This window comes from Ascochyta rabiei, chromosome 17 (genome assembly GCF_004011695.2).
Source record: "Ascochyta rabiei chromosome 17, complete sequence".
Lineage (NCBI taxonomy): Eukaryota > Fungi > Ascomycota > Dothideomycetes > Pleosporales > Didymellaceae > Ascochyta > Ascochyta rabiei.
Genome location: NC_082421.1, coordinates 812,501 through 826,016, shown reverse-complemented (window position 1 = coordinate 826,016; position 13,516 = coordinate 812,501). Strand labels below are relative to the sequence as shown.

At 56.7% G+C, this 13,516-nt stretch overlaps 5 protein-coding genes across 6 annotated transcripts in view, besides 10 other annotated features; 2 read left to right on the top strand and 3 right to left on the bottom strand.

Moving 5' to 3' along the window:
* Positions 1-159: 159 nt before the first annotated feature.
* On the top strand, positions 160-687 carry EKO05_0009669 (Prefoldin subunit 6; the record flags this gene model as incomplete). Of its 2 annotated transcripts, XM_038942640.1 has the most annotated exons (4): positions 160-220; positions 268-338; positions 391-576; positions 631-687. In XM_038942640.1, the coding sequence occupies 4 exons, from the start codon at positions 160-162 to the stop codon at positions 685-687; spliced, it is 375 nt and encodes a 124-aa protein (XP_038795050.1). The 2 variants fall into 2 exon arrangements, with proteins under 2 accessions (XP_038795050.1, XP_059493576.1); XM_059637593.1 differs by having other exon boundaries at positions 391-687.
* Positions 649-684: a tandem repeat.
* A 1,022-nt stretch (positions 688-1,709) lies between the features above and the next one.
* Positions 1,710-5,150, bottom strand: EKO05_0009668 (importin subunit beta-3; the record flags this gene model as incomplete). Its single annotated transcript, XM_038942592.2, has 4 exons — positions 1,710-2,450; positions 2,503-4,640; positions 4,696-4,915; positions 4,968-5,150. 4 exons carry the CDS (start codon positions 5,148-5,150, stop codon positions 1,710-1,712), a joined length of 3,282 nt encoding a protein of 1,093 aa, XP_038795049.2.
* Positions 4,052-4,087: a tandem repeat.
* Positions 5,151-5,160: 10 nt separating the features above from the next.
* Positions 5,161-5,232: a tandem repeat.
* Positions 5,233-5,403: 171 nt separating this feature from the next.
* Positions 5,404-5,445: a tandem repeat.
* Positions 5,446-5,518: 73 nt separating this feature from the next.
* Positions 5,519-5,585: a tandem repeat.
* Positions 5,586-6,264: 679 nt separating this feature from the next.
* On the top strand, positions 6,265-8,428 carry EKO05_0009667 (uncharacterized protein; the record flags this gene model as incomplete). Its single annotated transcript, XM_038942603.1, has 3 exons — positions 6,265-6,453; positions 6,556-7,524; positions 7,571-8,428. 3 exons carry the CDS (start codon positions 6,265-6,267, stop codon positions 8,426-8,428), a joined length of 2,016 nt encoding a protein of 671 aa, XP_038795048.1.
* Positions 6,470-6,526: a tandem repeat.
* Positions 8,429-8,959: 531 nt separating the features above from the next.
* Positions 8,960-8,990: a tandem repeat.
* An 84-nt stretch (positions 8,991-9,074) lies between these two features.
* Positions 9,075-9,121: a tandem repeat.
* Positions 9,122-9,169: 48 nt separating this feature from the next.
* Positions 9,170-12,011, bottom strand: EKO05_0009666 (uncharacterized protein; the record flags this gene model as incomplete). Its single annotated transcript, XM_038942401.1, has 5 exons — positions 9,170-11,046; positions 11,203-11,293; positions 11,341-11,490; positions 11,540-11,725; positions 11,778-12,011. The coding sequence occupies 5 exons, from the start codon at positions 12,009-12,011 to the stop codon at positions 9,170-9,172; spliced, it is 2,538 nt and encodes an 845-aa protein (XP_038795047.1).
* Positions 9,676-9,728: a tandem repeat.
* Positions 10,733-10,782: a tandem repeat.
* Positions 12,012-13,475: 1,464 nt separating the features above from the next.
* EKO05_0009665 (Transcriptional activator spt7) overlaps positions 13,476-13,516 on the bottom strand; it is a gene marked incomplete at both ends in the record, with an annotated part of 3,473 nt that continues 3,432 nt past the window's right edge. Inside the window, one exon of the mRNA XM_038942601.2 lies at positions 13,476-13,516. This exon is cut by the window's right edge and continues 404 nt beyond it. Coding sequence (XP_038795046.2) covers positions 13,476-13,516 — 41 coding nt within the window.

The window sequence follows — 13,516 nt, the reverse complement described above, 5'->3', positions numbered from 1 at the left end:
GAGTCCTCTCCAGGTTGGCATGCACATGGCCAGCCAAGGCCCGAGTCTAGCCCCGCGATTCGCTAGGCCCAGTGCAGTTGGCTCGACATCCCACCTTCGCGTGCTCCGCGCGATCTGAAACGAAACTTTTGGCAAGCTGTTACTCAGCAACAACAAATCATGGCAGAAGTCCAGAAGAAGCTCCAGGAGTTGACCGAGAGCTACCAGGGCCTGCAGACAGGTGGGAAAACTGTGACATGTCAGGAGTCTTTACTGACAGCGAGACAGAGCTCGGAACGGCCGTAGACGCTCGCCAGAAGCTTGAGTCACAGCAGCAGGAGAACACCACCGTGAAGAAGGTACGAGGCTCGGGACTCAAGGACTGGACAGTACTGACACGAGTATCTACAGGAGTTTGACATTCTCGACGACGATGCGAACATCTACAAGCAGATTGGCCCAGTGCTACTGAAGCAAGACAAGACCGAGGCGCTGATGTCAGTGAACGGACGTCTGGAGTTCATCGAGAAGGAGATCAGGCGGTTCGAGACACAGATCAAGGGCATCCAAGATAAGAGCGAGAAGGTGAAAATCGAGGTATGGGTCCCAAACCTGTGCAGGCTGAGCTCGGTGGACTGACCACTTTTACAGATTATCCAGATACAAAACGCCGCACAACAGCAGCAGCAAGCACAAGCAGCAGCATAGAGATTCCTTGCAACGCGCACAAGCCAGAACCAAAATAAGATACCCATTTCGAATTGACATTACAACTGCGCAAAACATTGTCTTCTGCAGTTTGCGTGAAAACGATGGGGTGGGATACGAACGCTGGCGCTGACGAAGCAAGTTCTCGAAGCCTGTCCACAATCACCATTTCTGCCGTAGCCGCACCTACATCCGGTGTGCAGGCCTCGTGACTGGGTGATACCGCGTCACCACCGGCCTTGGCCGCCATCGAGAAGGCAACGTGGAACAATGCAGATTCGCCCCTACTCTCCTTGGCCGAAATCACGAACCATGACATTCAAACCCGTTACTCGGTCGTGACGCCTCAGGCTCGACAACCACACCAACTCCTTTGGAACCTACACAACGGCATATCGGGGGCTCTGTCGCCTTCTGTGTCGTGGATCAAGATGCGAAGAGGAAGTTGGGGGCTTGGCTTACGGAGCGGTCGGTGCTGCAGAGATGGCGGGTATGCGTTGCACTGATGGCTGTTGTGAACGACGAGGGCAGACGGACGACTGGACCCGAGATGGATTGGAGAGTTTCTGTGTTGTACACCATCGTGGTCTATCCAAGAGGTACGCGGTTGACCACCCTTTCTGAAGCCGATGACACGCGAGCCTTGGATCACTCAGCATCGGACATGTTTCGTGTAGATAGTTCGGACCGGGGTCCTACGGTTGGGGAAATGGGGGAATCTGTGATGAAATAGTCTAACCAAGTACACCCGCTTTCCATCCACCTTCCACCTCATACACCCCCATCACATGGAGTGATTCCACACCACAAACTCAAATGCCGCCGTGTGCCTTGCTTCTTCCTCGAACGCCGATGACAGCAGCTACGGCGGTGCCGTGCCTCCTCGCGCAGTCCCCCGTCTCGTTCACGACCACGTAGGAGGGGCAGGCCATCGCTCTGGAGTCTTTGAGCTGTCCTCAACCACTCATTCTTCACTTGCATTGCCATTTCAACGGATGCGGTAGCCTATACCCATTCATCTCCTAGCTGAAATAGGCTTGAGCTGTGCGCTGCTGCTCCGCAGTCAGGCTGCCAGCGACCTGGCCCAGGTTTGTGCTGGTGGCCTGGATGAGGCTCTTGACGGCAGAGACGACGTGTGTGGCGGTTGTGCCTTGTAGTGTTTCCGCCTCGAGCGCTTGGACAACAAAGGCGAAAACCTTTGCGGGTTGTGAGAAGACGGCCTGGTTCTGCTGCTCGATCAGTCGTGCCAGGAAGCTGTAGGCAAAAGGCGCTGCTTCCTCGTCGTTGACGATGGGCAGTGTATCCACCCAAGCAGTGGTTACGTCCTGCCAATTCTGGACCTTGGCGGTGTTGTGGAGGAGGATCTTGGCGATGGCTGCCGATGCGTTCTCTGTAGCAAAAACATCGTCGTCGTTGCGCGCGTTGGGTCGCTGGCAGACCTGGAAGAGCGTGGGCAAGGAGGCAGCTGCAAAGTCCGACCAGGCTTCGCCGCCCTTGTGCGCAGCGACACCTACACCGTACACCGCAGCCTGCCGATTCGCAGGAACGTCGTCTTGCATGCCGGCAATGAGCGGTTGGATGATCTGCTGGTTGTACTTCCACGACTCTGGCCCGGCAAACTCGAGGACGTCATCGAAGATGCAGATAGCCCATTGGCGTTGTGTGGGGTCCTGGTTGACGACGGCGCTGGAGTAGAAGTCCACAAGCTTTTCCCACTGGGGCAAGAACTGTGTGCCCATGTTCTTGAAGATTGTGTGGAAAGCCTGAAGCGGGTTAGTTGTGTGCTTGCAAACAAGCAGCAGGTCAAGTGCTTACCTTGTTCATGTCGGACAGGAGGTTCTGGTCGTCCTCGATGGCAAACAGCATCTCCTCGGACGCCTCCTCGCCATCTTCGTTCTCGGCCTGCTCCTCGATACGGTCCTTTACGCGCTCCTGATAATCGACCAGGACACTGCGAGCGCTCTCGATGAAAGCAGCCATGTGAGTCTGCGTCAGGCAGTTCTTGCCGATACACTCCAAGCACTCGTAGAAGCACTGGTACATTTCTGCAAGAGTGTCGATTGCGGGCTCGGTGCTGAGAACCTCGAGAACGCGCTCCACAGTGCGTTCCCACAATTGGCCAAGCTGCGTCGATTCCGGGCCGTGTGCCTTCTTGTAGGCGTTCAGGAGAGCAGGCACACACTTGGCGGACGCAACACGCACGGGGTCGTGGAAGAAGAATGCCAGGCCAGGAAGAGCGATCTTGTCCATGATGTCGTTGACGTATGGCTCGAAAGCATCTTCCAAGACTTGAGCGTAGATGACGATGAGCTCGATGGCCATGTGCTTGTCGTCGAGAATGCTGGTCTTGATACCAATGACCTTGCCCTTGAGAGGGACGAGCTCCCAGCCTTCCTCGTCCTGGATCTGGGCGACCTGATCTTCGTCGTCGAGAAGCTGGATATCAGCCTTTGCGCCGGCGAGTTCTGTCAAAGGAGGGATGACGCCAGCCAGGAAGGGGACAAACTCGCGGCCCATGACTCGGCACATGCGGCCCCAGCAGTGGAGAAGGTAAGATGCCTGCGGGTCGTCGGCCTCGGTCACACTGTTCTGGATGCGTCCGAGCAGCTGCACGAGGTTGAGTGCATCCTGAGCCATCCTCTCCTTTCCAACGGCGAGAGCGATGAGGGTAGCGCACTCCATGGCCTTTGCGCGAAGCAGTCGGTACTCCTTGGACTGCTCTTCTTGCAGGACGTTGAACAGGAGCGGCATCAGGGTGTTGTAGTAGGTCCCGAATGCCGTTTCCGCCGAGTCGGCAACGGTGGCAATGGTCGAAAGGGCCTGCTCCTGCACGAATCGCTTGGGGCTCTGCAGAAGCATGAGCAAGTGGTTCAGGAGCTGGTCCAGGTACGGCTCGAGAATGTCCTTTTCGGCTTCTTCGCAGAAGTTGACGAGGGCAGCAGCAGCGTGCGCCTGCACACGGGGCTCTGAAGACTCCAGCACGGGGATGATGTTCGGCAGCACGATCTGGTGGTACTGGCCTTGCATGGTTCCAGCAAAGTCTGTGCTCATTTGGCCAACGGCATTGCAACCAGCCCAGCGCACGCGGGGGTGGGGGTCACGCAGAGCGGGGATGACGAGATCCAAGACCTTGTCCAGCTCTCCGATCATCAATTCGCGGCACCCTTCTGAGATGGCGGAGATGGCCATCAGAGCTGCATGCCTGTCCCTCCATGCTGAAGAGGTCATCATGCGAGGCAGCCAGTTGAATGTCGGAGGCAAAATAGCTTGCCCACCGAGCTTGTTGGCCAAGCGGTCCATGCACTGCTCACCGGCAACGTGGTTCGAGTCGCTCTCTTCGTCGAGATCCTCGGATACGTTCCACTCGTCGGCGTCGTCGTCGTCGGCGCCTACGTCCGTCATGAGCGACAGACACTGGGTGACCATGTCGTTGGTGAAGTTGGGGTCCTTCTTGCACATCTGCGGGGCGTTGTCTGCAAAGGTGGCCATCAGCTCGAGAGCGTTCTGGCGAGCGGTCTCTCCGAGGTCCTTGTCCTGGATGACAGAGATGCTGAAGTGAACCAGGCTGTTGAAGAGCGGCTTGAACATCTTGGGCGCGACCTCGGCGAGGTCGATGAGGGAGATGAGAGCCTTTGTGAGTAGGTCGGCGTCTCTGGAATCCTTGATCGGGGGAAGGATGTTGAGGATCTCGGGAACGAGGCCAAAGTACTTGGACTGGGCCTTCTTGGTGATGGAGCGGAAGAAGGAAGCGAAGGCCTCGACGGCGGCGATGCGCACCGTGGTTTCGGCGTCGGCAAACCCGCCCTTGAAGGCGCTCATGACGACATCTTCGTGCTGCTTCTCGATGATCTGAGGGGTGGTGGAGAATATCCTGAAGGCGTTCTCACGCTGGGCGGGAGCCTGCGACTGGCTCGCCTGGAACAAGGCGCCCAGGAGCTCTGGCCAGGCGACACCTAGGGGGTGGTCGTCAGCAACGGATGCACGGTGTTGTGGCGAGTTGGGTGGTACCTTCGTCTGTGTGCTGTCTCGCGAGCTCGGCGACAGCATCGCCGACCTTGGAGCGGACCGAGTTGTCGGCCTCGTTGGCCAGGCAGTGGAGCAGCTTTGCGCGGATGGCCTCGCGCTCTGGCGGGTGGAGGGTCAGGAACAGGTCTGCGGTCTGGCCTGAGTGGGTCTTGCGAGGCTTGGACGACTGTCGTCTGAAGATGACGGCGGCGAATGTTCGCGTCTGCGAGGGGCGTCAGCATGCATGGAGAGCACAGCAGGTTTGCACGACGCACGGGGGTCTCCTGTGCCAGCTCGATCTGCTCGGAGAGGCCCATGAGGAGGACCTCTGGTCTCTGGGCGACCCATTCCTCGTTCAGCTGCTGCTCGGCTGCTGTGCGCTGCACGTTGTCGGGCGACTGGAGGCCCTGCAGCAAGCTCGTGAGGGCGGTGTGCACCTCGCCCGGGAGGACGGACATGGCGTGCGTGGGTTGCGGAGGTGGAGGTGGTGGAGGTGGTGGGCGGCGGCGGCGCGCGGAGGTGGTGGTGGTGCGTGTTGGTAGCAGAAGGCAAGGGACACAAGGCGCCGAGCGGTGGTGGGGTGTGGTGTTGTTGCGCTCTGCCTCGACGTTGGCAGCACAGCGGGCAGTGAAGCGGGCAGGCAGTACAGCGGCAGTAAAGCGGGCAGTAAAGCGGGCAATAAAGCGGGCAGTGGAGCGGGCAGTGAAGCTGGTGCTACCTGCTGCGTGCTGCGTGCGTGGTGGAGCGGCCGTGTTGGGGCACTCCCAGGCTGCAGAGGTGGTGCGTCTGGTTGCCGTGGAAATTTGTGGGAAGAGCAAAGAGGCGGGTGGCAGTGGCAGTGGCAGTGGCAGTGGCAGTGGCAGTGGCAGTGGCAGTAGCAGTCGCAGTCGCAGCCCCGCCAAAACAGCTTCAAAAATGTTCTTCGCAGCAAAAGCAAGAGAGAGGACCAGGGGGCCGTGTCGAGGCGCGATTCATTGGCTGCCGGCTCCTCGCTTGCTCCGACCAACCGTTGTTGCCGCACTCGTCGGCCAGTGGATGCACTCGACCCTCGCCTTTCTGCGGCCCCGGGAGTGGAAGTGGGCGTGGGCGTGGGCGCTCTGCTCTCGGCCATGCTCGCTGGACGTTGGCTGTGGCTACGCGCAGAGTCGTGCTCGCCAGCAGACACCCTGTGCAGCTGTGCATCTGTGCAGCTTCCAACGCCAGCAGACTCCTGCAAACGCCAGCAGGCCATTCCCCAGCTCGGCTGCCATGCCCTCTTGAAACATGGACACGGCTAGCGGAGAGCCTAGCTCCTGCCAACTCAACTCGACTCTGCCAGATACCGTCGGCCAGATGGTCAGAGCATGGCTCAGAGAAAGCCTCAAAGCCTCATATAGTGAATCTCGTGCCCCTGCTTTGCTTTGCTCGAGCTTGTGACTAGCGCTCGGCAACGCGTTGTTTTGGCAACTTGCACACCACGCTCGCCGCAACACCGCTGCACAATCTACAACATACAACCCACAACTGGCGAATTCCACCCACCACACCACCTCCATCTGAACGGCCAGCGCAGCAGCGGAGCCCGCCGCCACCATGTCACACACCGGCACCATGCGCGGGACCCCCAAGAACCGCAATCAGCCTGCACGAGCCCAATTCGTCGACAGCCCATCTAGCATCCCCCGTCCAGCCCTCGAGACCCACGCTTCTCACGTATCCCAGAGCGATGTCGGCACCTCCACGCTCAGCGCCAGCCGCGCAAAGATGTCCAAGAGGGACGAGGTAAGCACCCTCCTCGCCGCACCGCACCACACCGCACCGCACCGCACCGCACCGCACCGCACCGCACCGCACCACCACGCCTGCTCACCGCCCCACGTCTAGGCTATCCGCCGCAAGATCGAGACGGATCTCAACAAGAAGAAGAACCCCGGCAGCCGAGTGCGCCCAACTCGCAAAGCCCCGCCGGGCACCGTCCTGGCCCTGAAGCCGAGCCCTGCGCTCCAGATCTCAGCCTCGACCACCGTGGCAGAGGCTGCCCAGCTCATGGCTGCCAAGAGGGAAGACTGCGTTTTGGTCACTGACGAAGACGACCATGTCGCCGGTATCTTCACCGCAAAGGACCTGGCTTTCCGAGTCGTCGGCGGCGGAAAGAAGGCTCAGAACGTCACCATCGAGGAGATCATGACCAAGAACCCCCTCTGCGCAAAGACGGATACGAGCGCAACGGATGCCCTGGACCTCATGGTCCGCAAGGGCTTCCGCCATCTGCCCGTCATGGACGAGAACCACGACATTGCGGGAATCCTCGACATCACAAAGTGCTTCTACGATGCCATGGAGAAGCTCGAGCGCGCCTACAGCTCCTCTCGCAAGCTCTACGATGCCCTCGAGGGCGTCCAGGCAGAAATGGGCTCAAGCCAGCCCCAGCAGATCATTCAATACGTCGAGGCCATTCGCCAGAAGATGTCCGGTCCTACGCTGGAGTCGGTCTTGACCGGCCTGCCACCAACCACGGTCTCTGTGAGGACATCGGTCAAGGAGGCCGCAGAGCTGATGAAGGAGAACCACACCACCGCCGTCCTAGTCCAAGATCAAGGTTCCATCACCGGCATCTTCACCAGCAAGGATGTCGTCCTCCGTGTCATTGCTGCTGGTCTGGACCCAACCACTTGCAGCGTCGTAAGGGTCATGACCCCTCATCCTGACTTTGCCCCCATGGACATGAGCATTCAGTCTGCTCTCCGCAAGATGCACGACGGACACTACCTCAACCTGCCCGTCATGAGCGATGCGGGCGAGATCGTTGGCATGGTCGACGTACTGAAGCTCACCTACGCTACCCTTGACCAGGTACGACCCATGCTACTTGTACACAGCACTGCCTAACAAGCCGTAGATCAACAACATCAGCACAGGAGACAGCGAAGGGCCAGCCTGGAACAAGTTCTGGCTGTCGCTGGACAACGACACAGAGTCGATGATGTCTGGCGAAGGCTCCAGCCGCATGCCTGGAACACCAGATGCTCGGTCCATGATGTCTCACAACGACCGCCCTGGTCTGATGGACCGTGGCGACAGCGTTCTGCCCAACGATTCAGCTTCTCACCATGGAGAGTCGCCACCTCCCTCCGCCGTGGCCAGCGCCCACCCAACCGCCGTCGAAGACACGCCCTTCCCTTTCAAGTTCAAGGCTCCTAGCGGCCGCGTGCACCGTCTGCAGGTCACTGCCTCGGCTGGCATGGAAGAGCTCGTCTCGAGCGTGGCCGGCAAACTGGGCTCGGAAGTCGACTCCATCGGTGGAACGCCCACGTTCGAGAACGGCAACATCTCAAAGGCTGGCTTCGCTCTGAGCTACCTCGACAACGAAGGCGACAGCGTTTCCATAACCACCTACGACGACCTCGTCGAGGCGATTAGCCTATCGCGTCTTGCGCATCGCGAAAAAGTCGATCTCTTCGTCCACGACCCACACAAGTCTCCCATGCCGGCGGAAGTCAACCCCCAGCCTGCGCTGGCCAAGCCGGTGACCCCACCCGAGTCGGTCCTGCGAGAGCGCAAGCAGTTCTTCGACGAGGACGAGGAAGACGCCCAGCCCAAGTCCAAGAGCAGAGGTCCGGCCGCTCCCCCGGCGCAGGCGCCCGAAGTCGTTCCCGGTGTGCCCAACGATCTGCTTCTGCCCGGTGCGATTGGCGTGTTGGCGGTGGTCATCGTGGTTGTCTTCACCATTGGTCGTGCGTCTGGCTCTAGCCGGTAAGAACTGATTCGTGCCGTTGCCATCCTTGTCGTTGTCGTTATCCTAGTTGGCTGTGTAGATTCCCCACATCAGATTGTACCATTACTTTCCTTTCTTTCTTCCTCTTCACTGTCGACATCCATAGAGCACGGGATCGTATCCGTTGATCCCGCCCACAAGGTAGTCCCACCTAATCGATCCTATCCTTTCCTTGATTACCCCAGTCATGACATGACAAGACGACAATGATGATGATGATTATGCTTTTTGTATTGTAAACCACCACCATCCTCATATCGCATCCTCCCATGCATCTCTCTACTCTTATGTTTCTTCGCTCCCTTGCACCTGCACGTGCAACGCTGCGGCAGGGCCCATTCATCAACGGCAGGCAGGCAACCGAGCCAAGCCAGCCAATCAAACAACACCTTCCCTTTTCCCTCTCTTCCACCGTGAGAGAGTATCGTTCGATCCAGCACCAATGAATGGCACAAGCGGACCATGCGGACTTGCGGTCTGTGTGCAGACTTGACTACCTACCTCCTTCATTCAGGGCTGGGCTGGGCTGGGCTGGGCTGGGCTGCTCTTCGTGCAAATGATCCCCTCGTACGCATTCATCGGCCAGCTGGCTGATTGGTCTCTCCAACCCGATAAGCGGCGCTGAAGATGTCTGTCGTTGCTGTTGTTGTTGATGTTGTTTTTCTGGGAGTTGTTTCCCTTTGGCTTTACCTGGCTTCGCGGGCTTATGCTTCTCGCACAAGACTACAGTTCGCTGTCGGAACTCAGACTCATGCTTGCGCTCATTTCCCGGTCTTGATCCATGGGAGTAGGGTCTGGTGGATCATGTGTATCCACCTTATCCTCTCTATCCTCTTTGTTCTCCTCATTCTCCTTCTCTTCTTCCTTCTCCTCTTTCTTCGTTTCTGCTTCCTTCGTCTCTGCTTCCTTCGTCTCTGCTTCCTTCGTCTCTGCTTCCTTCGTCTCTGCTTCCTTCGTCTCTGCTTCCTTCGTTTCTGCTTCCTTCGTTTCTGCTTCCTTCATCTCTGCTTCCTTCGTCTCTGCTTCCTTCGCGGCTACTCCCTCTACTTCCAGCGGCGGCTGGACCGACGCTTCCGTCGACGCAAAAGCCGGTTCTCCTATTGACAGACTCGCGGGCGCAGTGGGCGTGGGCGCTGGTGTGGATACTGGCGAAGCTTGAGATGGAGCGTGTGATGGCTCGCGGGGGTACAGCGACTCGACAAGAGCGGCGCCGCGGTTCAAGTTGGGTATTGCCCTTGCTGTTGAAACTGGTGTTGACGTTGATGCTGACGCTGACGCTGACACCGGCGTGGGTGCATCAGGCGCCGACGAGATACTGGTCCGCGCCCGCGTCGTTTTTGGCTTGGCTGCGTTTGCTGGTGAGGTGGCGGATGAGCCGCGTCGCTGTGGTACATGGGCCTCGGTTTCGTCGGCCCCTGTAGCAGACGACTTTGCGGGTGTTGTGCTGATGTCTGACTTGCGTGGGCGGCCGCGCTTCTTGGGTGTCGCCACATGCGTTGTGCTGGTCGCTGTAGACGGGCGAGATGTGGATTTGGGCTTGGGTGGGGTTGTGGAGTCGATCATTGTCCGGGGCTCTACTGGCTTAGGCGCTGGTGCTGGAGCCTCGTCTTCCGAGTCGTCACGCACGAGTTCGGAGGATAGTGCGCTTTTGCGTGGACGTCCTCGACCACGTTTCGGCGGCTGTGTGGGTGTCGTTTGAGGATTAGTCTCACCCCCGAGTACGCTTGTATCGTTATCAGACTCATCGCGGACGGCGTCCTCGGACAGATTGCTCTTCCTTGGCCGCCCGATCTTCTTCTTCTGCTTGGGGTTGTCATCGGCTGCAGCCTTTTCAGCAGCCTTCTCCGCCTTAGCGTTTGCCTTGTCAGCTTTGGCTTTCGCGGCTTTCGCGGCCTTCTTCTGCTTTGGTGTGAACTCCTCATCCTCATCTGACCCCTCCTTCTTCCACGCCCGCCCTTTGCCTTTGAAGTGCTTGGTTTTGGGTAGGTCGTTGTCTACATCACCAAGCCTCTCCGGGCTCATGTGTTTCTCGCCACATTCGGGATTTGGCGGATCGTAGAGCCTGTCCACCTCTGAGATAAGAATGTCCCAGAGAGCACCAGCAGGAAAATCGGACATGTCGTAATTATTTCGGCTTTGCGCTGGAGAGGACAGTTCAAGACTACCTTCTTCTTCAGAACCGGTCTCTGTATCCTCAAAGAGTTGCGCATCGTGGTAGTACGGCCGTTGTTGCGCAGGCTTTCGGTTGCGCAATCCTCGTCTAGTGTTTGCAGTTGACGGGTCTGGTGTGCCTTCGGCTGTCGCTGTTTCTGCGACTTGATCTGTATTTGTGTCTGCCTTTACACCGAACTCGGCATTGGCACTAGGTTTGGCAGCTGGCGTGACCGCGGGTCGTGAGACTTCAGCGACAGAAGCACCTTTGTTATCGGAGTCCTTATCAAGTACCATCTCTTCGGACTTCTCATCTAAGTTTACAGCATCCCAAAGATGGAAGGGCAATCTTACGAGAAATGACTCTCTTGACTTCTTGACTGAGCTTTGTTTTAGTGTTGCCTTCTTTGGTGATTCTAGCTGTTTCGTCGCAGCGGCTGTACGTGGAGCTGAAGGGAAATCAGTATCAACATGATTTTCTTGAAGACTGCGAGTGGACGTAGAGATGGGAAGGAGATACCAAGCGGTATTCGTAATCGTTTGTTGATGAGATCTCGCAAAGTGGGGGCAAGAACGATCATCGATCTGGGGCAAGCAAGACTTACCAGATCTGACGGGGAGAGGAGATGCAATGAAGGCGGCATCAATTTCCATGGGATCGTCATTCTCGTCCTCGGGCGATATCGTTTCCTCAGACTGATCTGATAAGCGTTGCAGTATACCAGCTCGTGCAAATTACTTACAAGAGGCTTCTTCCGGGGCTTCCGCGAACTCGACTTGCGTCGGCCGTTGACAGCGATAGCTGGCGCTGTGGGTGCTGCAGCTCCATTGTTGGCTGGTGTAGCCTCTACCCGCTCTTCTAGCTCTTCATCAGATGCTACGAGTTCCTGCGACTGAAAACGTCAGTGGGCTAGCCTTGCAATATTTGACCTGTGGACCTACCAGATATTTCTTTCGCGGCTTTCTCTTTCTTTTGCCAGACGCACTTAGTTCACCTGAGTTTGCCACCGGCATTGGTGTTGCTGAGCCCGCAGTACGCGGCGCTCCGTTTCCGTTGGTAAACACTGTCTTTTTCGGATCGTTGTCCGGAACACGCGCAATGCGACGGCGTTTTGTGCGTTCATCTTCCTGTTTCTGTTAACGAAATAATCATGATTGCAAATTCCTGTCATCAACGCACGGAGGAGCCATCTTCGTCCCAGATCATCGAAGCTGCGTAGAATAAATATCCGCCGTAGACCTGTTCGGTTTGACACCAGGCCTCGTACGAAAGTTTGCTTGTGGGGTGATCTTCTCGAAAATCTTTGAATGCATCTTTACCGTGTGTCTCTAGCCAGTTCTTGAATGGGGAAGGCATGGGTGCCTTGCTGTTCCACTGGTCGTGTGTGAGCTTTGAATCGCCGTTCAAACTCATGGTTGCAAAAATATGCCCCCAAGGGCGAGAAGCCTGCAACGGTTTTCAATAGACAATCAAAGAGAAACGACTGAGATTGATTGAAGAGACAGAGTGCAGCGCGATGGAAATGACGGCCAGATGAGATTCCAGGATGCAGCGACGCGGTGTGATGCGCGTGAGTGTTGATGCGTTGTAATAGGCGGTGGAGTGAAGTGTCTGAAGGTCATAAGTCCCGTTCAAAACAGATCCATGCTTGGTGGCACGTTAGCCTCAGGCATAAGCAAAAAGAGACTTGCGAGAGCAGCTGCAATACGACTTACTAGTACGTTAGGATGATTAGATAGATTTTGACGCCGATTCACTTGTGCACGTCATTGGCGTGTAAGTGGAATGGGAGGTTTGCGACAGGGAAGGGAAAAGATAATGCGCTAAAAACATCATGCAATTTCAGCTCGGCACCTTCGACCACAGTTTCACGTACCGCAAATCAGTCTATCCCTCTCGATGCGGGAGTTCCTCGCTGTCTTGCACTTTATCTGATTGATGTTTCACGGATGACTTTCATATCTACTAGACACGAGCAGTGTCAACGTTCTCAGTCACGGTCTGCTTCGTCATCGAAAAATATGCTTGATAACACGTTTGCTGCCCTATCTCACTGTCCGTGAAAATCTGGCAAGTTCAATCAAAGAGCGCGTTGGCTATGGAAACAAGTTGCAAAGGGTGATACGAGACTGACGTCGCCGGCAGATCATGCTCCACTGTGTTAGATTTGGAAACGATTGTCTTGTTCTCTCCCTAGTCTCTGATGCTCATTGAGGTTTTTACGGAATATTTCGCAAAGCTAGTAGCTAGCATAAACCCTTGTGCATCTCAAGGGTTCAGGGTTCTGCATAGGCGTCATGCACAGTGTCCACACTACTCATATGTTCCAAATCGGATACCAGATCATGTTACACTTCTTGGGCTCTGTATTGAACACTACCATTACCCAAATGCCGCATCGCATCTGTAGGACAGAAATTTACGAAGCCTGCAGCCCTCCACTGCTAGATCCTGACCACTGCATGCCACCATGCGCAAGAGAAAGCAAGCAAACATAAACCGATGGGTATACAAATGGCGATCCCACCGCCAGCCCAGTACATAACCAGTAAATCATGGTCAGTAAGCGGTCAACGACCGCGCAATGCGAAACGCCAAATCCATCATTGGTACAATAACCGGGCTCATGCGTGAGCGCCAGTGCCAGTCTTTAGGCGTAAAGAGGAAATAGCAATAGTTGGAGCATTAAAGTTGTATACCTAGCCAGAATTCGTCCTGTGGCCTTCTGGTGCCAGTTTCATGAAGTGGATAGTTTGGCTGTAAAGACCGCTCAAGGCCAGTTTAACGGTGTGCTCGCCGCTGTTGAGCTTACGGCGGTGCGACTTCTTCTGGAATAGACGTCGCTGTTTTGCCGGCTGGGACCACGTTGTCAATCGTCTAAAACGACTCGGGTGGGCTGGGCATACCGCTGCCGTCGT